General features: G+C 36.7%; 1 protein-coding gene across 1 annotated transcript in view; it reads right to left on the bottom strand.

Annotated features, from left to right (window-relative positions):
• clcn6 (chloride channel 6) overlaps positions 1–23644 on the bottom strand; it is a 37747-nt gene extending 14103 nt beyond the window's left edge. The window contains exons 1-19 of the mRNA XM_022670701.2: positions 23529–23644; positions 22650–22709; positions 21355–21420; positions 21169–21234; positions 20596–20662; positions 20363–20469; positions 19995–20121; positions 19333–19400; positions 17261–17319; positions 16881–17013; positions 14861–14974; positions 14576–14742; positions 14316–14433; positions 12290–12419; positions 11950–12103; positions 5341–5497; positions 4070–4176; positions 3784–3970; positions 1113–1270 (exon numbers count right to left, since the gene is read on the bottom strand). Coding sequence (XP_022526422.2) covers positions 1113–1270; positions 3784–3970; positions 4070–4176; positions 5341–5497; positions 11950–12103; positions 12290–12419; positions 14316–14433; positions 14576–14742; positions 14861–14974; positions 16881–17013; positions 17261–17319; positions 19333–19400; positions 19995–20121; positions 20363–20469; positions 20596–20662; positions 21169–21234; positions 21355–21420; positions 22650–22709; positions 23529–23606 — 2123 coding nt within the window. The 5' untranslated portion in view covers positions 23607–23644. The remainder of the gene's footprint in view (positions 1–1112; positions 1271–3783; positions 3971–4069; positions 4177–5340; positions 5498–11949; positions 12104–12289; positions 12420–14315; positions 14434–14575; positions 14743–14860; positions 14975–16880; positions 17014–17260; positions 17320–19332; positions 19401–19994; positions 20122–20362; positions 20470–20595; positions 20663–21168; positions 21235–21354; positions 21421–22649; positions 22710–23528) is intronic.
• Between the last annotated feature and the right edge of the window lie 981 nt (positions 23645–24625).

Raw genomic sequence — 24625 nt, 5'->3', positions numbered from 1 at the left:
TTCAGCCGTAAGGCAGGTAGCCTGAGGAGGAGGTGGAGGGTTGAGTAGTGTTTTGAATGTAGCAAATAGTTTCCGGGAGTCTGTGAGGGAGCTGATTTTTTTGTGATAGAATTCAGCTTTAGCAGCAGTGAGGCTGGCTGAAAAAGAAGCCAGGAGCAGTTGGTAGTTTTTTAGGTCTGTCTGGTTTTGCTTTTTTTGCCCTTTTCTTTCAGCAGCTCTGAGTTTGGAGCGTAGTTCCCTGAGCGTGTCATTTTTGACCCATGGCTGCGGTTTGCTTGGTTTAACGGCTCGAGATGTTTGTGGACAGAGGTCGTCCAAACAGGAGCTTAATGTGGAGCAAAGAGTATCAGTGGCATCATTAACATTGAGTGATGAAAATGAGCCTAGTGGAGGCATATTGTCAGTCACCAGCGAGGAGTACTGGTCTGCTGGGAGATCTCGAAGATTTCGGCGGAACGAGACCATAGTAGGAGTAGCTGTGGGTTTTTTCGAAATGCGAACGTTGAGTTGCATGAAGAAGTGGTCTGAGAGGTGTAGAGGAGTGACAGTTAAAGAGTCGGTGTCACAGTTACGAGTGAAGATCAGGTCTAGATGTTTGCCAGCTTTATGTGTTGGGGGGCTGGGGACCTGCTCCAGATCGAAAGACTGCATGAAGGATGAGAAGTCTGTGAAGCTGGTACTGTCATGATGGATGTTCATATCCCCTAGAATGAGCATGGGGCAATCTTGCTCGGGGATAGAAGACAGTAGCATGTCAAGTTCATGTGTGAACTCGCCCATTTGTCCAGGAGGACGGTAGATGACAACGACTGTAAGTTTTGATGGAGTATTAACCAGTGTGGCATGATACTCGAACGAGTTGTAGGAGTTTGCATGTAATAGTGGAGTGTATTTTAAGCCATTCGCGAGCAATAGGCCAGTTCCACCTCCTCGTCCTGAGAGACGAGAAGTATGGGTAAAGGAGAAGTATGGGTAAAGGAAAACATCAATTACCAGCAGAGTCTGAGGAACATATGCACAAGGCAATATGAATTCAAGGATCATTTGAGGAATGTCATATTTATTAGGGTCATCGGGGTGAATTTGAGGAATTAAAAGGTCACACTGCCTACCTCCTCTCCAGCATCTGCTGCAGCATGTCCTGCCCCTCTTCCGTTGGCTCGACCCCCACCTGCTCATCACACACGTTGCGCAGCTCGCTGGAAGGATATGACTTCATCGACTGACATCTCCGTCTCTGCTCCCCCGCACGTGTTAACACGCTGGTTTTCTAGAGGACAGACCATATATGTGCATATGCTGTGTTACAAGAAACGTCGGATGTCGGACATGTCCTTTTATTATTTGTATTAGGGCTGAAGACATCATAAACGAGGAGACTGATCACCACTAAGCCACTGTGTACAATATTTTTGTCCTTTTTAAAAAATTATAATATTAATGGGGAAAATAAAATATGAGGCACACCCCTTTTGCCGATTATGCAGCAAGTAGAGCTTGGCGATTAATCGATTTTATCGTTTAATTCGAATTTACACGATGTGTTTTTCTGAAAATCGATTTTCTCTGAGTTTTATTTTCACCACCGATGCTCCCCTAAGCTTAGCCCCGCCCCTCTCTCCTGCGCGCAGCCCCGCCCCTCTCTCCATCCCTGTCATAGCATGTCACTCACCTCGTCCACAGTGTCTCCCTCTTTGTAAAAAGCTATTCAACAATTTGTCTATAATAGGTTTGAAAATGAAGAAAACTTAAGAAAGCTAAAAAAATAAATAAATAAATAATAAAATAAAAAACTGCTCTTATAATAACATTTAACAACACAAACTTTTAACAAAAACTGATTTATGTAATTTACGTAAAAATAAAGTTATTTTGAGACGTGACTGCCTATTTAAAAAGCAACAGAAGTTTATTTGCATCATTTCTAACATATTTAGAGTGTTTTTTACTCACTTTTTTCTCTCTCACAATGTTAATCCTTCACAGCTTCAAAAACATGTATTATGCAAATTAGGCAATGGCATCACTTAGCGACTTCTAGCGACTTTTAGGAGATTTTCTCATAGGGGGAAAAAAACGATTTAAATCGAAAATTGGATTTTTTTTTTAAATCGAAGATTTTTTTTTTTGGGCCATATCGCCCAGCTCTAGCAGCAAGCATAAAAGGTTTGATAAGCCCCTCCTCAGTGTCGGTTGATCTGTGTAGGTGTTTTACCCATTACAAGAGGAAAACTAGGTTTTCTGCGCATTATTGTGCCAAAAAGCACAAACTATTCATGAGGTTTTTTTTCCCATTTACACCAAAACATTATGATCATTAAAAGCTGCATTGTTATGACATTAGATAAACATCTTGGTCCAGGTAAATGAGTTTGTTTATTGCTAAATTTGTGTTGTAATCCACAAAACTGAATTATAAACTGAAAAACATTATCTTAAATACATGCATAAAAAAACATAACATAAATGTCAAACGACATACACTGGCTGATGTACTGCATCTGGAACCAGTGATTGTTTTTATATGATTTTTACTGAACTTTTCCTTTAAATGTCTGTGTAATAATTTTAAAACAGCAATAACCCTTTAAAAATAATGGACTAAGTAGTTGTACCAAGTAAACTACTAATAAGTTGCTAAGTAATTTACACTAGTTAGTTAACAGTAAGCCTTAAGATTATAATAACTTAAGTTTTGGAAATTTAGGACACAGACCCAGGCCACTAAATCCTGAAATTCCACATTCAATCAATTAACTATTGTTAAAACATGAAAAGCTTTTATACCAGTGAAAGTTGCATTCAGTTTGGGATAAAACACTTGAACTCTGATAACTCTGGATCACTGATTCCTGCACCAATGAAGTTCCAAGAGATTTTCAAACACAGAGCGCTGGCTCCATCTTGTGGACAGAATATGTAATGCTTAAATTCCTTTTTTTCTCTTAAATCTAAATATGTAGTTTTTAACTGGATATATGCTGTTAACAAGTGATGAAAAATCATTATTAATGCAACACATTTTCACTTTTTGGCAATGTGAATCTGTACAACTTAAAAAAATGGACCAAAAGAAATATTTTAAGTTCACTTTTATATAGAGAATAACATCTTATAAAATTAAATGTTAAAAAGGTCTCTTACCCCAAAATGTCTTGGGGAACACTGAAGAATTTCAGTATTTAAGAGGAAAATATGTATAAATATTACAGCTGATCACTGACAGACCAGATATATGTCAGCCCTCAGCCCCTTTTTTTTATTGTAAATTTAATATTAAAGACTACTTTAAATCTATACAGGAACACATGCAGAACTATTTTGTAAACTAAAGTGTTAAACAGACCAGAATATGTTTTATATGTTTTAGATTCTTCTAAGTACCACATTTAGCTTTGAGGACAGACCTACACACTCTTAGTATTTTAATCTCAGTGTCTTCATGAGGGAGAGTCACCTGGAATAGTTTTCTGTCAGTGTTGAAGGAGTTCCTGGAGGTGCTGAACAATAGTTGCTGCTTTTCCTGCACCTTATGCTCCAATCAGGGGATTGTAGAGACTAAATCCTTTTTTTCTGTTTACTATGTAATTCCATGTGTGCCTTAATTGTTTTCATGTCTTTTATATCAAATTACTGATGTAGAAAATAAATGAAACAAAATGACAAAAAAACAGAAAGAGAAGGTGTGTCCAAACTGGCACTGTAAATCTAGTGTTCACACAGTAGGAGGAAAGTAAGATGTAGCAGAAATGTAATCTGCTGATCAGGAGTGGAGGTTTGTACCTTGAACTTGATGTTGTTGCTGACGAGGATGTTGCCCTTCATGAACTCTTTCTCGTACTCGCGGTTCTCTGTGACCACGGGGAAGGCATGGTAGACTGTGGTCCTCAAGATGCTGACCAGAGACTGAATGCGGGTGTGAGGGTATACATATGTGAGGTTGGGCTCCATAATGTCACTGGCGGTCAGTCTGAGGGTTGAGGAAAAGACGTATATAAGAATTGTAAGTCATTTAATACAGTGCGTATTGATGGCATATTGTCATATGATGTCAGAAATGTATTCTTACTTGTCCATTTCTACTTCAGTCTCCCACTCCAGCAGCGGTACTCCTCTCAGATGGATGTGGATATCATAAATGCCTTTATTAAAGAAATCCCCCGTCCATTTAGCCACCTGATAAAAAACAAAGTCTCTTAGAATATGCATGCAAAATAATAAATCAGGTTGTAATACAAATATCAATAACAAAACCAAATCAGGGATCCAACTCTGTTTAGGAAAAAAAAATCCAGGACTTTTCAATGGATTTCACATATGACAAAATAAAGATGTAAAATGTTAATATGGTCTGATTTCGCTGCCTGGTGAGTTTAGCCCAAAATAAGACCATCACAGAACCTACAGGTACACTTGGTTTAATTGTTAAAGCTCCACTAGGTAGGATTGAGATTTTGTGCTTGTGGGCTCGGTCTCTTTCCAGATTCTGCCAGAGTGTCTGTATGTTAGTTTGTAAAGAATGAACCAGTAGTCCTTGTAGAACTGTTAGAACTAAAGGCCGGAAAGCAGGTCGCAGTTCTCCCGAGCGTTGGTCGCGGCCACCTCGGAAAACTTACAGAGTCTGCCAGCATCATGTCTAATATGCTAGGTGTGGGCTAGAGAAGGGTATAAACCCTGAGGATTGAGCTTAAGAGCTCAATTTGATACCTCTCAAACTTCAAACAGCTGAAAGAATTCTGCATGGAGGAGTGGGAAAAGTTTTCGCCTAGTAGATGTTTGATATTGGCAGACAGTTAGAGGAAATGTTTAACTGATGTTATTTCTGGCAAAAGGAGAAATTCCAACCTAACCTTTAATAACTAGGAACTGTTCTCTTTTTTCCATTGTTTTTGCACAGGTGGTGCAAGTTATACATATTTGGTTTGGAAAAGGATCAAATATTGATATGTCCAAATCCATTATGTAGAAAACAATAATGTATTTTTTCCCAAATGATTGTATGCATGAGATTTTTCTTTTAAATTGTATCACATATATCAATAATAGATATATGTATAGTGTATGTATAGAGTTGTTACAGACCCTTTTCCTACAATACCAGCTTTTGCTGGGACCCTGAGCAACCATGGCACTGCCATTGGTGCTGATATAGGAGATGTAAACATGGCGATATCAGAACAGCCAACTCAGTCTTCATCTCCTTATTTATGGATTGTTAAAAAACATAAAAATCTCAGAAATAGAACTAAAGATAAAAGACTGGGGGACAAAAGTGAATGCACTTCTTTTATTAGACATGCTAAAACCAGTCATCACTTTCTGGTAAAAGTGCTGACCTACCATCAGTGTAATCATGATGGGAAGGCCATAGGTGATCTCATTGGTCGATTCTATGAGGATGACTGTCAGGCTGATGGTCATGCGCACCACACCTCCCAGGAAAGCAGCCGCTCCAATCAGAGCGAAGGTCCCAGAATAGATATGCATGCCCAGATTCCTGAAGCATAAAGGAACAGTGGGTTCACTGATTAATATCTAACAAAGGTAAACATACAAAGGTTTTCTATCACCACGAAAAAGTAGGGCAGCAGATACTACATGGATAGTGCGTAATGTCATCTTAACCTTGCCAAAATAAACAATGCACATCGTAAAACTAGCGTGCCAGTCAGAAAGTGCACAAACAATAAAACTGAATAAAACTCTTATCATCTGTATTAGTCTTTACTGAGGTTAATGAGTACAGCTAGAGCTATTAAACATCTTAAACCAGTCATTATCCTTTACATCAGGTTGTTAAATAAGGTCACTGACTATAGGGTTGAACCTAATGCACCTAAAACAAAATAGGTCATTAATTCATTACCATATTACTATTATTATCATTATTAACACAGTGTAATTGGATTAACAAAGAACTTTAGTATTTGGTTGTATTGATAAGACTAAACTACTTAAAAACTGCTATGTAATGTGTACTGTGCAAACGTTTTAGGCATCTAAGCACATTATTTAAAAACATGTATCTTTTCAAAAAGTGTTTTACAGCATGTTAAACATCCAGATTACATTAACACATTGTTGCAGTCCAATAAAAAAACTAAAAAGCTCCAAAACTTGAGATACTTAAATACATAGTTTGAATACACACAAAGTGTCCCTTACACTCTTAAAATTGAATGGATGAATGGACCAATAGAAATTCTCCAAAATAACCAGAAATAAACTAAAATATAGCCGCAAGCGGCAATCATCGGGTTCAAGCACCAACTTGCACAATGGTGCCTACTGGAGCATTGAATGGTGATGTGTAAGAAGGTCTAATATGATTGGAGATGCCCTGTCACATTTAGAAATTATCAAGTTTTTCACCTGTTATTAATGTTGAGCAGAGGCCTTTCAACCTGATCAGTGCTTAAATTCACATGTAAATCTAGTGAACTTTGTAGGATATTCATTAAGTGAGTTAGAACTAGTCAAAAGGTGTCTACATGTTATTGGTATTGATCAGGTGGCTTCAACCAGAATGTTCACAAAGTGGTATTCAGATTGACCTTTGAACCTTTGCAGAACAAGCTGAAATGTTTGACCAAACAAGTTTAAATTAACACAAAGGAGTGAATGTTCTGATATGACATGTAATTACGAAGTTATTATAAATCTAGTTCTGAATTAAATGGCGCTTCATCAAGCACCAACTAGCACAATGGTGCCTACTAGAGCATAGGATGGTGATGTGTAAGAAGGTCTAACACAATTGGAGACATTCTGTCACATTTAAAATGATCAAAAGTCTTTCACCTGTTATTAATGTTGAGAAGAGGCACAAAGGAGTGAATGTTCTGATATGACATGTAATGTCAAGTTATTCTTAATCTAGTTCTGTATTAAATGGCGCTTCATCAGAGTGATATTGTACAGAGGTCTTTAACATTGTGAGATTACAGCAAATACTGCAGAGTTACAGCAATTTAGGTTAGAAATTCCAAGGACGCACAGATTGCTTGATGCCTGGAGAGTATTGTATGTGAAATTTTCACAAATGTTTTTAATGAACATTTACCTAGAGACTCTACAGTGTGCAGCAAGACTGAAATGGAGGTGATAGGCCAAATATCCAGAGAGTAGTTTCAATATAGCTATTTTCAAACAATTAGCAATTATGAATGAACAAAGCACTTTTTAAACATAGTTGTATTGAGAAATTTGTCAGAGCCACTGTACTAAATATGGCAAAAACAATTAGATGTCAAAATAGTACAGCATGATTGACATATACTCGTTTTTTTGGAACAGCGCCCCCCAGTGGGCGGATTGTTTCAGCACTTTGCAGGTCACTACAGTGTCTCCACCTGAACATAACTGCCAAATATCATCCAGATTGGGCAACATTCAGCCTGCCAAAATGTCTGCTGAATGCTGATTGGCTGATGGTGTTCAGCCATGTTGATTGATTAAGTTGCCCTTTGAACATCCTTTAGAGGCTGTATGATAGATTCTGCATGCAAAGTTTCAACTTGCTAGGTTGCACGGTTGCTGAGAAACAGTGCTCCAAATTTACCTCTTGAAGTGAATGGGGCATATATCCGGAAGGACTAATTTGCATATGGCGGCCATATTGTTTACATATTTCAACTTTTTCTTAATGAATATTGAAGCGCATGCTCTCACGAGTGTTTTGATACCAAACATGCCAGGATTGGTCAAAATTCCTAGGACTAGTTTGCAAAAGTAGGTTTTGCATATTATGCAAATTAGCACAAAATCTATATAGACGGAAGTGCATGGTCCAAATTGGAAAGTTGTTGGTATTGACCCAAGGAATCAATCAAAAAAAGAATTTTGAATGTAGGTCTTATGGTTTTTGAGTTATTGAGAAAATTGTGAAAAATGAATTTCCTTGTTTATAGCGCCACCACTTGACCAATCGGTGCCATTTTTGTTGTCCACCGAGATGCACTGATCCTACATCTACCTACCAAGTTTCATTTCTCTATGACTTACGGTTTAGGCTGCACAACTGTTTTTACAGGAAAAAAAGAATAATAATAATAATAATAAATATAGCCGCAAGCGGCGATTTACGGGGTTCGAGCGTTACAGGCAAAGAGACCCCTGGAGGCCAGTTAGGCTTAAAACATGTTGCCGGTTGACCTGCATCGCCAAACTGGATGAGGATGACCAGCATGACCGTGAAGACCAAGCTAGATTACCAGCATGACTAATCTGGATGACAAACTTGTTGACCATATTGACCAAGCTGGAAGACCATAATGACCAAACTGGATGACCAGCATGGCAAAGGTGGTTGGCCAGTATGACCAAGCTGGAAGACCACCATTACTATGAGGACAAAGCTGAATGACCAGCAGGACCATAATGACCAATGTGAATGGCCAGCATGACCAAGCTGGATGGCCAGCATAACCAAGCTGGGTGACCAGCGTGACCATAAAGACCATAATGGCAATGCTAGATGAGTGGTGTGAGTAAACTAGTTGAAAAGCATTGATAAATTGAGCTGTAGTGTTCATCAGGTTTTATGTGGTGTCTTACTGCACTCTAGTGCGCATTTGGTGAAACAAATTCAGTTCTTAAATTGAAAAAACACAAGGCATAAAAAGGGCATATAAATAACCCGTATATAGTATATAAGTTTTGACCTGATTAACATTCCGCCTGTTAAAAGCTTGCTGGAATGTGATTGGCTAATAGTGACCACAAAAGTGTCCATATCAAATTTTCATTTGGTGTACCATTAGTGCATGGGCCATAGATGATAATTGGCTAGGATGACCTTGATAGCTTGTATGGTTCTAGAGAAACAGCTATCGAGCATTGGCCCTGCCCCCTGGGGGGGTGTATGTCTACTTAAACTGACAGGGTATCTGAGAATCATGTAATGATCAAAGGACTGAAGTGGTATTAGTGTCAGGTTAAGCATTCAAAAGTTATAAGTGTTAAAGACATTTTACTGCACCATGGTAGAACTCATTTGCATATGGCGGCCATATTGTTTATAAATGTAAAGATTTTTTTAATAATTATTGAGGAGTAAGCTCTGCTGAACTGTTTGACACCAAACATGTCATGATTGGACAAGGATCCAAGGACAAGATCTCAAAAGTAGGTTTTGCATATTATGCAAATTTAAAAAAAAATTAATTGGGTGGAGCATAAACAAGAATGACCCAGGCAGCTGACCAGCATGAACAAGAAGGATAAATATGTTCAATTAAGCAAGACAAGCAAGATTAAATAAGTTCAGCAGAGCTTTTATTTAGAATAATTCAACTGTAACTGTTTCACCAAATGACCACCAGAGCGCAGCAAGAGACCACATATAACCTGCTGGAAATCTATCACTCTATAAGTAAGACAGAACATTCCCTATCAGTGTGTTTCTATTTATTAAAAAGAGAAGAAAAGTCCGATTGGGCTCCAAATTGGTACTCATGATCAAGTGGTCTGTATATACATGTATGTAAATTTGTGTGTTGATAGGGTCAAAGGTTCCTGACTTCTGACCATTTAGGTTTGAAAAAAGTGATAATACAGGCTTATGGCCTACAAAATGGCTGTTGCTCTTTGGCCATATTAGAGGCAAAAAATATCTGATTTGGCTCAAAATTTGCAATCAGGATCACAATATCAGTCTATATATGTATGTCAATTTCTGTGTCAATAGGGTCAAAGCTTCCTGACTTCTGTCCATTTAGATTTGAAAAAAGCGATAATACAGGCTTGAGGCCTACAAAATCGCTGTAGTTTTCCAGCCGTTGTAGAGGCAAAACATGTCCGATTTGGCTGAAAATTTGCAATCAAGATCAGATTATCAGTCTATATATGTGTATAAATTTGTGTGTTGATAGGGTGAAAGGTTCCTGTCTTCTGTCCATTTAGGTTGGAAAATAGCGATAAATAGAATAAATTGAAAATAGTTATTTTTTCACTGTAGAGCCTACTGAAGACTTATTTGGCTCATACTTGGCACATGTACTTCAAATGTCATTGTTAATTAGTAGCTTCAACAGTTTTGGCATGTTTTAAACTTTGACAGAGTTTTGGCCAAATAACTCTGAAAAGGCTTTCACGTACATGTTTGATCAAGGTTTATGGGCTTCAAATAGTTAAAATATCAAGATTTTTTTGATAATTATTTACCTACAGGGTCTCAGGATTGCATCAAGACCAAATTTGTTTTGATTGATTAAGGACTTAAAGACAAGTTCGAAAAGAGCAATTTTTACTCTTTTGGCCACTGATGAAAATCTTTGCATTTTTGGTAAACATATGTAATTACAAAGTTGTAAAGGCTACAGCAAAGTATACAACTAAAAAAGAATAACAAGCCTAGGCCACTTGTACCTTTAGATATAACTGATTTTCTGCTATAGCGCCCCCTTGAGGTCAATCAACGTCATATTTTAATGGATGATAGAAGGCCCTGAGGTACATGTAGGGTATAAGTATCGTCCTGATTGGTCATTGTTTAGCCTGTCAAAAGCTTGCTGGAATCTGATTGGCTAATAACGATTGCAAAAATTTGCATATCAAATTTTCCTTCTGTAAAACATTAGGACATAGGCCATAGATGATACATGCCAAAGGAGAGCTTCATAGCTTGTACGGTTCCTGAGAAACAGATTTTTAGCTTTGGCCCCGCCCCCTGGGGGCGTATGTCTACACAGATTGACGGGCTACCTCAGAATCATGTTGGCATCAAAGTTGTAAAGTGGCATTAGTGTAGGTTTAAGCATTCAAAAGTTACAGCTGTTAGAGTAAATTTGGGTGTGCCACGGTAAGATTAATTTGCATATGGCGGCCATATTGTTTAAAAATTTCTCAATTTTTTTGATAATTATTGAGGTTGGGACTCTGCTGAGTTGTTTGACACTAAATATGACAGGATTGGTCAATGACCCTAGGACAAGTTCTCAAAAGTAGGTTTTGCATATTATGCTAAATAGCAAAAAATCTAAGTGGGCGGAGCTTAGTAGTTCTATTGACCTTTTTGATTTGCCATTAACCAAGGAATCATATAATGCAAGAATTTTTGCTCTACCTATCAGGGCGTAGGAGTTACGAGGCCAAACGCGTTGACCTTCGCCATAGCGCCCCCTTGAGGCCGATCGGGCTCATCTTTTGAATCTGAGTAGCGGTGAGAAGTACTACCATATGACCAAGTCTCAGCCCTGTAGGCCTTACGGTTTCTTCTGCCCAATCACTTCTATGGCAGAAAAAGAATAAGAACTATAATAATAATAATAATAATAATAATAATAATAATAATAATAATAATAATCAGAACAATTACAATAGGGTTTCTAGCACTACGTGCTCGAACCCCTAATAATAATAATAAGAAGAAAAATCTTAGCAAAAACAATAGGGTTCTACGCACCTTCGGTGCTTGAACCCTAATTAAAGATACTTGTTTTTCATTGGACAGCGACGAGATCTAAAAATAAACATAATTTAAAAAAAACAAAAAAAAAAACAAAAAAAAACCCAACAATTTTAAAGAAAGTAGTTGAGATTTATAAGATACTTTCAAAAACAAAGCTTGGATCTAGATTTCTCCTGGACCACCTCCAACCAATGTGCAGATTAGTTTAGTTCTACCACCAACTCACCTGATTTAACATAATTAAACACTAATTTACCTAATTATGTGTTAATATGATAAGAAAAAAACACTAGAATCCAATTAGGAGAGATCTGAACATGTCTTGATGAACACACTGATGAAAAAACACTACTTTTGCGTTAATTTTATTTGTTTTATATGATATAATATAATTATATATGTTTTCCTAAGGAGAAAAAAAACTTTTTAAATACTTTTTTTTATTTGCTCAACTGTATACTGTAAACTGTATCTTCTGTATATACTAGTGTGTAATCTGTTTATTTTTAGTATATATAAGCATCCTCTTACACACTTACATTTTAAGGACGTTGGCCACTAGGCGTCCAAGCGATGCTCCACAGAGCAGTGAAGGGACGAAGAGTCCACTGGGGACAGAGACGCCATACGTCCAACAGCTCAGCAAAAAGTACAGCACAAAGAAGAGTGACAGGGTGACCGGACTGAAGGTTGCTGGAAAGAAAAGGGATTGTAATTAGAAATTATGACTAAAAATGATAAATAAAAAGCCCCCTCCTAAAATCAGGGAAATATTCACCACTAAAATGACAAACAATAAAACTACAACAAGTAAAACCTACACCCATTAAACAAAAGAGGATTTTTCTGGTTGATGTCGAGCTCAAACATCGTTCTCACCATCTTGGTGGAAGAGCTGATGTATTGCAATCTCCTGAGGGTTGAAGAAAAGTGTTGCCATGTCGTTGTAAGTCTTATTGGAGCAGAAGAACTGTCGTATGGATGAGTTCACGTCCTCGTTCGCAGACACCTACAAAACACAAAACTGCTGTAAACAAACTGTACTTAAGTAATGTCCTTCTCCAAGTTGTACGTAAATCATTGAGATGAATCGTTTTCCGGAAATGCGCCGCTGTACTGTGATTAAGTGCAAATCCACTTCACTGATGTTCTCAGAAAAGCCATTTTAATTATAATGATATTTGCTTTCAGAGTTAGAGATAAATAGAAAAAGTGCTGGAATGTGCAAAAATAACAGGAGATTACAGTTCATTAAGCCTGGGTGAGTCATTCTGATAATGGAATCTATTTAATGACTCATAATCCTAAGAAGAATACACCTTGTCAAAAAAGCATCAAGGACAAAACTCAAATCTGAACCTTTTTAAAGTGTGAAAAAAGTACAGACAGAAGTAAGAAAAAGTAAGAGACTCAAGAGGGTAGGAGTATACCAGATGAAAATCTTGGTCTACAAGGTTACAAAAAAACATATGGGCCATTTGCTTGCTGTAACTTTTTTTTTTTTTGTATTTACCTATGCAAAACATGCTCTGGTCAAACGCAATCAGTTTAACTTAATGTTTTTACAAGGTTTCTAATCCGAAGATGATTACAAAACTCCTGTGACATTTAAAAAGCATGTTTAAAAGCAAGTCCACTAATTCCTTTGCTTTTCTCTTTAAAAAAAGTCTTTATTTTAAATAAATGGTTGACTGCATGTTCAGATAATTGATATTTATAAGACGGGTACGGTAACAAGACTGAGTGAAATCCAGGGACACAACTAAAATGTGTTTTTTTAACTTAAATATTATGGATTTATTATGAAAAATATATATTTTTAAAGCATAGATGGGATTTGGAGTCACACAACAACAACAAGGATTTTAATAATTATATTTCATGGTAAAGTTTATAGTTAGAGAGTGTGGACAGATAACAAATGCTATTTTTTCAGTGTTCTAAGTAGTTCTAACTCTGGTCTTTTTTTACTGGGCGGTCCTGATGAGAGCCAGTTATCATCATAATGTTTGGTGGTCTTTACAACTTGCACTTTAGGATACTTTCAAAGATCTTTAAATTGTTCGGATTGACTGACTTTAGTTAAGTAGTTTAGTAGTTCTTGCCATAATATGGATTTGAACATTACTTAACTAAGGCACAACTGATGCTCTCAAACACATTAAGAGGACAAGAAATTAACTAAAGTAATTAACTCCATTTACTTAAAGCCATTCCAGGTGACTACCTCATAAATCTGACTGAGAAAATTCCTAGATGCATTCACACCTAAGAGTAGGGTGTCCGATTCTTCTTGGGCTCAAGCTGAAGGGGGATGCATTATGGGGTATGGGCCCAGTCACTAGTAAGATGGTGGCACAAGCGTTAAAAATGACAATAATCACTATATCACCATAGTTAAATGTGTAATTTTAATGTTTTATGGCCATTTGATTTGTATTTTTTTCCCCCGACATTTTACCACCAAAAAAAAAAAATGCTAGTAGTATATCTCTATAGCTAGCTAGCTAGCTACCTAGCTAATCTTCCCATTCCACATAATATATGGTGCAACAGCAGTTACCAAGGCTGCTGAATTAAGGTGAAAATAATCAAATGAGATGCTAGAGAGTACCTAACTTCAACTCTCTAGCACAGAGAAATTTAATGGACAATTAAAAGTAAAACTTAACCGCTCCTCTTCTATTACAACAGACTGGCAGGGTTGACCTGCAGAGCACCGCTAGCTAGTAGCCTGGTAATGAAGCAGTTTTCTTTCTTTTTTTTTTTATTTGCATTGGGGAAGGATTTGAGCCAATTTCCCTTATAACTCGTAGTTATAAGGGAAAGTATGACACTCAAAAACAAGGGGTAGGGGTAGAAATGAGAAATTGGATTGTGCCTTTCTCAGAAGTCTTTAACTTACTATTGCTGTTGTGTTGTTAGCAGTAGGGGAGGCCAAATCCCTGCACTCTCCTAAAGTCATGGAGGCCATGAACACCACCACAGATGTAACCATGCAGACCAGCAGGCTCTCCAAGACCCTGCCAGAAACAGTTAAAGATTGAGAAGTCAGGCACATTCAAACTTGGAAGAAATGTAACATTATTTCAATTACTTACAATCTTCTAAAACAAAAATATATAAACCATCAGCTCTAACAGGACAGCAGTGTAGTGGGAGTACCTGATGAATTTAGCTTTGGGATGGACGTTGCGCATGCGGTACTTGGCGAGCCGCTTGTTGATGCAGTTGAACATGGCGCCAAGCAGACCTCCAACCACACCCATCAGCACAAAGAAGGCCAGGTCCACCGCCGTCCACAAGTGACAGTTTTTATCCCCATCTGGACACTGCAGAGACATACAGTGCAGAAATTAGACCTTTCCTTCCACACAATAAAAGAGAAGCAATTGCACACAATTACAGTTATTCACAAAGAAATATTTTCTTAATTTGGTTGAACTTAACCTTAAACTCTCCAAAGTTGAGCAAGCCAGGGAGCTGAAACGAGCCCCACTTGTTGTAGTTGATTCCAGAGCGGAAGAAGTTGAGGGTAAAGGTGGCAGACATGGAGCAGAACAACTAAACAGAGACAAACAGAGGTATAAAAACGTATGCGTAATATGGTTTATCTTTAAACGTATGTGTAAAGGCTCATACATTAGTTCTTCACCTGAAACCACTTTTTTTTTTAAATAGACACTAAATCTTTTGTAGGTACTAAAATATTTACAATGTGGATACCAAATTATTTAAAACAGATAATGAATACAAATTATTATTGGAAATATTTTGAATCATTCACTATAGATACTCAACCTTTCTTTCGTATAATGAATCATTTATAATTGATACTGAAATATTAATTGCAGATACTGAATCATTTTTACAGCTACTGAAGAATTATAATGTAGAATACTCAACCGTTCTTTTGTTTAATGAATCATGTATAATAGCTACTAAAACATTTAGTGCAGATACTGAATCATTTAAAATAGCTACTTAAATGTTTAGTGTGATTACTGAATTATTGATAATAGTTACAAAATCTTTTAGTGTGGATACTGAATGATTTAAAACAGACAATGTATACTGAATCATTTTTGTAAATTTTGAATTATTTACTTTAGATACTTAACCTTTCTTTTATATAATGAATAATTTATAATAGCTACTGAAATATTAGGTGCAGATACTGAATCATTTTACAGATACTGAAAAATTAAGTGTGGATAGTGAATCATGTATAATAGCTACTGAAACATTTGGTGCAGATACTTAATCATTTATAATTGCTACTTATATTTTTAGTGTAATTACTGAATTATTTATAATGGTTACTTACATTTTTAGTGTGGATACTGAATTTATTTATAACCGCTACATAAACGTTTAATGTGGATACTGAATCATTTAAAACAGATAATCAAACAGAATATTTTTTGTAAATTTTGAATTCTTCACTTTAGATACTTAACCTTTCTTTTAGATAATGAATCATTTGTAATAGCTACTGAAATATTTAAAACATACTGAATCATTTATAAAAGCTACTGAAACAATCATTATTGTCGACTTTGAATTATTTATAATACATACTCAAACTTTCTTTTAGATAATTAATGAATCATTTATAATAGCTACTGAAACATTTAATGCAGATACTGAATAATGTATTATAGGTACTAAGATATTTAATGTAAATTCTGAATCATTTATTAAAGCCATTGCATAATTCAGTGTGGATACTGAATCCTTAATAATAGATACTAATCGTAGAATAATCAGTCGTACATTCTGAATCATTTACTGTGAGTACTGAATCTTTTTATATACTAAATTGTTTAGAATAGCTACTATAATATTTTATTCATCCAGAATCACTTACAAAATATAATGAACACAGATCTCTTAATTGTAAATACTGGACCATTGAAAGTACTGTAGATACCACATCAATTTTAGACACTAAATCATTTACAGCACTTAATAAACTTTTAAATTCTGATAATAATTGGTCTTGAAAGAAAAAGAGCCTAGGGTTTAATAGGTTAAATCCACTTATGATATTTGTGTAGTTGTAATCCTTCTCTCATCCCTATCCCTGAGTAATCATCTTGCTGCTGTTACTGTGCCTTTAAGACAGACAGAAGACCTCTTATCTGATTAACCTGTGAAAGTGGTCCACACAGAAACTTTTCTTCAGTGTGAATCGATGCGGTAAACTATCGTAGGCTGAACTAATATATATATCTGTGTCCATTATTCAAAAATTAACAAATGGGTTGATTTAAAACAAGTATTCTTCATGCATGCTTCATTTCGTCTTTTAAGTAGTAATAGTAGTCAGCATGGCCAAAGTGCAGAGGATAAACTGAGGAAGAGTTTTAGCATAAAAACGTTAGTATGTCTCAATAGTTAACTAGCTAGCTAAACTTCCTATTCCATCTAATATGGTGCAACAGCAGTGTTGTCCCATTCTGCTCACCACTTTCCACGTCAGGGCCTGGTTCCAGAAGGAAGATCCCTCCTCCAGACTGAAAAGGGTTCCCCCAATCGGAGCTCCGAAAGCTGCCGCTACTCCTGCTGCTGCTCCCGCAGACACAAAATCCCTCTTATCCCTGAGCACACACCACAATATAAATACAGAGATAGAAGGATGTGGGTAATTATAGCTAAATAGGAACAGCCAGCAGTGTTATTAAGCTTCAGCTAATTAATGTTTCAGTTAACACTCAGAAAACACAGACATAAACCGTCTGCACGCAGTTTAGGGTGTATAAAGTAATAGTTGGAACACCTTGTTTCATTCTGCATGCTCTTTCTTGTCTAAAGGTGTGTGTCAAATGATTAACAGACAGTTCTTACCTGTCACTACGGAAATAGGGAAACTGGAAGCGGATTTTCTTGAAAGTGATGCTCTGAAACTAAATGAAAACATAAAATTTCATGTTAATCTTCAATAGATTGGACAAATATTTAGTTACACAACAAACTGACCTACTGCATGTTGGGCAGGTTTCTCACACAGGAATTAGAATTAATCTAGTCCTGAACTTAAACTTACTTTTAATAGAGAATGTCCTTCAGGGGTGTGCCATATCATATCATATGCAAAAATAATGGACAAAAATTCTGACATAATAACATAAACTCCATATTGTGATACTGCAATATTAATGAAAGCAGTCATTTTTGTATTTGCTTAGTTACTGTTTCCTGTATTTACTTTTAATTAATAAAAGTTTGTTTGCAGTTTACATGCACTAAATATGCTGCACTTTGGTTTTGTGTTAGATTTTTATTGTTACATCACATTATGTTTGCTATAAATGAGAAAATCTTATATTTATTTTTTTATATTTATTAAAATATAACTTTAATATTTCTTTTTTTTCAGTAGTATATTCATATTTTATTCTTATTTTAGGGCCATATTGCACACCCCTACTGTCCAAAGGGCACGTCACAAATCTATTTTTATTTGAATGATGTATTGTCCAAGAAATAATTGCAATAAAAGTTTAAATTGTAAATACATAAAAAAAAATAAAAACACTGCTTTAAATGAATAAATCTGATATACTGGCTTTTTCATGTTAATGGGCTTTTCTTACTAAAAAAACAAAAAACAAAAAAAAAAACTGTGCAATGTTGAGGATTTATGTGTACGATAAATCAATAATGTAAATATCATGTCAGGCCTACCATCTACTCAGAATGCTGTTTAGTCCAGGATTAGGCACAATCCCTGTCTAAACTCACCCTTAAAAAAACATTTTAACAAATACTTTATAAACCACATGAAACACATTTAATATACAGTCTCTTTTTCATTTATTTTTCGATTTATTTATTTATTTAACATATTTTCCCAAAAAGAATCTAGTAGTTAAAATGTGCGTCAAAAGCAACTGAGTAATCTTTTTTTTTTTCTCAAAAAATTGATACAATATTTTAACATTTACTTTCACTTAAGATTTTTTTTTTTCTCTAAAGTTTTTGCATGACAGGAACAAGACATTTAAAAACTGCCTGGACAAAAAAAGTTCACGCACTCTAATACTTAGTTGGACTGCATTTTTCTCTGATCACAGCATTTTGTCCACAATCTCTTCTACAATCTGATGTGATAATGTCACAACATTTATTTATTTACATAACATTGCTGACCTTAGACCTGACCTGATCAATCACCCACCCATTACCCTGGAACAGGGTGAATCTGGACTCAGAAGACCACATGACCTCTTACCATTGCATCAGAGTCCAATCTTTATGCTCCCTGAAGCATAAAGTTGTTTAATTACAAGTTATCACAGCTGTTTAATTTCAATCCTTTCTATTTGCACTATGCGTGTGGAAATGCTCTTACTTTCACTGTTAAACATTACCTTAAGTTCTAGTGTTTAGTGTTTTTCTACGATTTGATTTTACAAAACATTTAAGTGATCATCAGTTTTTTAGTTCACATTCCTTAGTGGGAGATGGTGTTTTCCCACAGTCCTATCACTGTTTATTAATGCAGTTTTTAACCCGTTTTACTAGTTTTAGCCATCAATCTTCTTACATGTTTTCACTGCTTAAAACATGCCAATAATTTGACACTCCTGGAACAGATGAACATCATTTTCATGACCACAGTTTGTTTAACAAGTAAGAAGCTACTCACTGTATCAGTTAGGGTTTAATAACTTGTTGCCAATTGATACATAATCACTCATGAAGTAATTATCCAATGGGAGGCTCTTATATGCTTGGCCAGGCAGTATATTACTTCTTGTATGTACATATTAATCACAGCAATATAAAGCCAAATATCAGTCAAATCTAATTAGTGGTTTCAAACAAAACTTATTTTATACAACATATAAAACATATTTAAACTAATCCCACTCTTTTTTTTAAGAAGGCCTAATTACATGTAGTGTAATTGATACCTGGGGTAGTCCAGCTCCCACAATCGCTCCACTGTGGATCATCGGCCCTTCTTTCCCCACAAACAGACCTAAAACGGACAACATGCATGACTTGATTCACAACGGTAGAATTCTGAAATCTTGCAGGCCATTAATAAAAAGTACTATGCTAGGGCTAATACCTTGTTAACACATGGTAGCCTAATGTGACCAGTACCTAGATTTTAGCATTGCCATCATTTACAATTGGCCTTGCTCTCTCTGGGTGGGTAGATGGCGCTCTCTCCACACATCACTTCAAAGGTTGATGTCGATCAGCCCAAGGCATCTGTGAGCTAATGTATGGGAACTGAGTTGCTGCACTTTCCTCCGAGTGCACTGTGATGCTACTGGGCAATGCTGCATTAGCAGCAGTTCGAAAAGAGGCGGTGGCTGACTTCACATGTATCGGAGGAAGCATGTGCTAGTCTTCCCGCTCCTGGTGTTGAGGCATCGCTAGTGATAGGGGGAGTCCTAATGAGTGAGTTTTAAGTGGTATGGCCTTATCCAGATATAATCCTGATACTCAAGTTGCTTGAAGTAACCAGGATCTAAGAGACAGTTGAGTGGATCATCCCAAGAACATTTTTTACCAAACTCAAGGTTTAAGGCTTGCTGATATTAACTACACATTAATTCATTACCGCCAGCAACAGCAAACAGGACCCCGACAGCTTTGCAGAGAAAGGTTCGAAGCCGCACGATTCCTGGAATCTTCACTCCGTTTAGGTAACTTTTAATCTCTGGTATGCCTGATCCAGCAGCCACAGGCTGCAATCACACAGGGAAACAAAACACAAAGTTACAGCAGTGGAAATCTGAGCTTTGGCAAACATTGTAACTGCTTTAGTGTGTTCTCTAAGATACCAAAACATCCAGTGAGTGCTGTACATGATCAGATTATTAGACATAATACCATCTGGTAAGAGTCTTAGACACAGTACTTAAGGTACTTAGATGTTGCTACTCTCTGAATGTGTGTGTAGTCAATAAATATATCATATGTTGTTACCTCAATCAGAACCAGAATACTGGCAATGAATACGAAGGCCATATTGAAAGCTAGAAGCTCAACCAAGGACAAGGCAAGGCATCCATTTTCACTGCACTCTTCCACAGCTAGACAGGACAAGTTAAGGACATTTGATGAGTCAAACTAACATAACTGGGCAAGGTTAATGGATAACATACTTACTATAAAAATCACAACATGTGCTTGTAATATGCTAAGTTTGCAAAGGATACATTGTCCAACCAGTCTGAACTTCAGCTGGGTGAAGAGTCGCACAAAGAAATCCACAAAGACGCCAATCTGAAAATATATTACCAAAAATACTGAATTTAACATTTGGAACATGTTTATTTTATGAATATTTATTTATAAATATTTTATGAAAACTTAAAAAAAAAAAAAAAAAAAAAAAAAAAGTCACAAGCTACATATTATTGTATTCATACATTTTTCCATAGGTTTATGGAAAAAAAAAATAATAATAAAAAAATAAATTGCCCTAATTTAATGTCATGTCCACATGTCCATTTTCCAAATGCTCATTAACCCGATAGTACTCTATGTAAGAATGTAATAATTGACCTCTGTTCTGATTTAAACTTCAACTGGGCTGAAAACCTTAAAATCAAATCTGAAACATAAACTATTATTAAAACGATAAACACTGAAAGTTTATGATACTAAGGGCCTTTTAATAGCAAATTAATTATGAACAATTAAGATGATTCAGACGACCAGTGAGCACCCAATCTCAGTTTATACATTTATAGGCTACATATACACACTAGTTGTATACTTATTCATACCAAGCCTGTAGATACTCCAATGGCAAACACCAACATCCACTTGACAGCTTCATACTTCTTGGCTTTCTAGAAGTGAAAATAAGAATTATAAAACATAAAACAAAGCAAGCCAAATAGTTTGCTGGGAAAAGCAGCAGTGCTTATGAATAGAACGTAGAGTAGTAGTGGTATTATCTGATACTTTACCTTATTGTCCAGCCCCTCCAGCACCTCCACATAGGGCTCATTAATACACCTGTCATAATCCAAACTCTATGAAGAAAAGGTTAAAAAAAAAAAATTAAGTCAGTCAAAGCATGCTTTAGAGTTGTCTTTATATTATATATTTCAGCAATTAAGATATCATAATTTGTCTCACTTCCAGACATGTCAAGTAACTACGTACTTAACCTTCCTGTAACTTTCAATGTTTACTAACATATTTTATGCCTGGGGTCAATTTTACTCCAGCAATATTAACCTGCAGAAAATTATTATATGCTGCGCAAACCTTTTACATGTTTGCACTACCATTATTTTGTGTGAACTATTGATATCTTTGTAGGAACCATAACTTCCTCCACCATATAGGAAATCAAGGGTCTCCCCTCCCCTGTTGAAATCACACTACTACAGTTATATATTTTTTTGGAAGAACATACAATTGAATGTGATATTAGCGCACGGGAGTGAATACTGGAGTATTTATTTTTCAGACAACTTTTTACTTCTACTCCTTACATTTTCACGCAATTATCTATACTTTCTACTCCTATTTCATCTCAGCTGGTTCCAGATAAATTCTTAAGCTATCCAAATAAGTCTCTCCATCCAGACAGAGTGAATCTGATTGTGGTTGGATGAGAATTATAAGATATACCATTCCGACATCCTATTGGTTTATACACGATCCTTCCACATTTATACACGATATCCATGTTTCTTTCAGCTAAACAAACACTACTAAACTCTCACCTCAGACTTGTAGATTCTGTGCTTGGGCAGTTTCACCATATTAAAGCCCCAGAGTTCGCTCTATATCATAAAATCTGATGCGAACTGCGCCCGATTTGACCGGTGTTCTGTCCAGTTGTGCTACCTTGTCAAACTGTGCTCCCATAGTATATATTTAAGGTCTTGGTAAAACGCGGAATCCACCGGAGAGCCAATTCAAACCTAGAGTTACTTACACAAGATAGCTAATGCTAACTAGCTGGTGTAAACAAAGCTTTAAGCTCTTTAGCTGCAGCCCAGCTTTAGCTCTCACTGTGGTCGGCCCGAGCAAAGGTGGGCAAACCCTATTTGGGTTGACGTAGAGACAAGACTTTTTCTTACAAGCTACTGCAGACAATAGAGGTTGAAGAACATATTGTAGACCTATTGTATTTCACAAAGAACAAGAAAAAGTGGATTTTAGAGGAAGGAGCCCTTTAAACCCTAGTATCTATACTTCTACCTGAGAAGAGGTATTAAATGTAAATACTTCTGACATCTTTTCTCACCTCATAGTCTTTCCTTGGCAGTATCTCATCTTCATCTTCCCTGGTCTCCCCCAAAATGGTCTGATAAAAAAGTTAGAAAGAATGTGAAGGATAATGAGCTTCATTTTCATAATAATGGATAGGACAGACAGTATAATGGGTGATGTGTGGGGTGGTATTTTCAATAGGGGCAGCTGGTGAGTAAAGCAGATGGCCAATATTGATTGCTAACAAAAGGTCCACTCCTCCTGAATATGCATAAGGATACCTTGTCTGGTTTTAATGTTACTGTTTTAGAAATAATAAAAGAAAGCAGGGGTTTGAACCACAAAACGACATAGATAGTTAGCTAGGTTATCTAGCTTAACTACACCTGGTTGTATTTACATAAGTCACTGTTTTACTGTATTAACGACCTAGGGTTAACTAGCTAGTTAGCTTATATAGCTATCTGCTAGATAACTGATTATCATGCTGGGCTAATCCACACATAAACTAACTTCTAGAGCTTAAAGTAAACAGGCCTGCTATTTTTTTATACTATCATTCATACGCTACACCTGCACAAAGCCACTGTTTACTATTATCATCATTAGCTAGCCTAGTGCTAAGGTAACCCAGGTCCAGAAAGTAAAAATCCATCCCACGTTTTGCACTGCTGCAGCTTTGCCGCCCACGCAGTTGGTACAAAACCCTGGCATGGATTTTTACTCTCTGGAACTGGGTTACCCACACAGAGAGGGTGGAGCATCTACAGAAGCTCTGCATCGGTCACAACATCCTGCAGCAGCTCCTCACTCCCTCATTCCCTCACTCCCACAGGGAGCACAGGGACCAGACCCCGCTCAGGAGCTACCAAACAAGAAATAAAACCTAAACGCAGTGAAGGTTCGGCCATACCAGCTCCTCCGGTGTTCTGGTTTCTCCTTCTGTGCAGCAGCAGCACTGACAGCACAAGCAGCTCCCACAACACGCCATGATCCAACCACTCACTAACAGCTAACTACTGAGCTCCGAAGCCTGAACGAGTCGTTCACTTGAACCGGTTCTTTTCACTATCCAGTGAACGAACCGATTCCTTACTGAATTGGAATCTGTGAAAAAAAAATCGAATATTCTTTTTTATTTGTAAAAATTACAAGTACAGCTGGGCAATATTGTAATAATAAAATAATAATCTCAATATTCTTTCAATATATGAGTGATTTTTTTTTTTCGCATTGTGCTGATTAACATCACCCTTTGGATGATGTGAGGAGAGAGCGCCATCTACCCACCCAGAGAGATCGAGGCCAATTGTGCTTTCTCAGGGCTCCGGTGTTCCCGGCAGCTGATAGCAAGCTGCATGAACAGGATTCGATCTCCTGATCAGGATCTCCTGATCATAGTGGCAGTGTGACAAACAATGAACTCCAACTTAGTTTAAATTATAAACAGCGCTGGAAAAAAATAAGAGACCACTTGAAAATTACGCATTTCTTTAATTTTACCAAATTAAAAACCTCTGGAATATAATCAAAAAAAGGAAAGATGATCACAAACCATCGAACCAATCTGAACTGCTTGATTTTTTGAACCAGGAGTGGCCAACAGTTATCCAAAAGCAGTGTGTAAGACTCGTGGAGGAGAATGTGTCAAAATGCATGAAAACTGTTTGTTTTCTGTTGCATTATTTGAGGCCTGAAAGCTTTGCGTGTTTTTGGTAATTCATAATAGGCCTTACACCCAATATAATTGTATCTGTGATCATAGGCGTAGGAACCGGGGGGGAATATTAGAAACAGGTGGATTTGTCCCCCCCAAAAATGATATCAGTTCGCTCAGGTCAGCTGTACTATTAATGAGGAGACAGACCGGACCAATCACGGAGCCGGTTCAGGTATTAAGTCACGCCTCTCAGTAGAAACAGCCAATCAGCTTGCTGGTTTTGCGGCGCGCGGAGCAGAGGCAGTTTGCTGTTGGGGAAGCCCCGCCCCCTCGCTGTGAGATAGGCTAAC

This window comes from Astyanax mexicanus, chromosome 12 (assembly GCF_023375975.1).
Source record: "Astyanax mexicanus isolate ESR-SI-001 chromosome 12, AstMex3_surface, whole genome shotgun sequence".
NCBI classification, from domain to species: domain Eukaryota; kingdom Metazoa; phylum Chordata; class Actinopteri; order Characiformes; family Acestrorhamphidae; genus Astyanax; species Astyanax mexicanus.
This window is presented reverse-complemented; position numbering and strand designations above follow the sequence as displayed.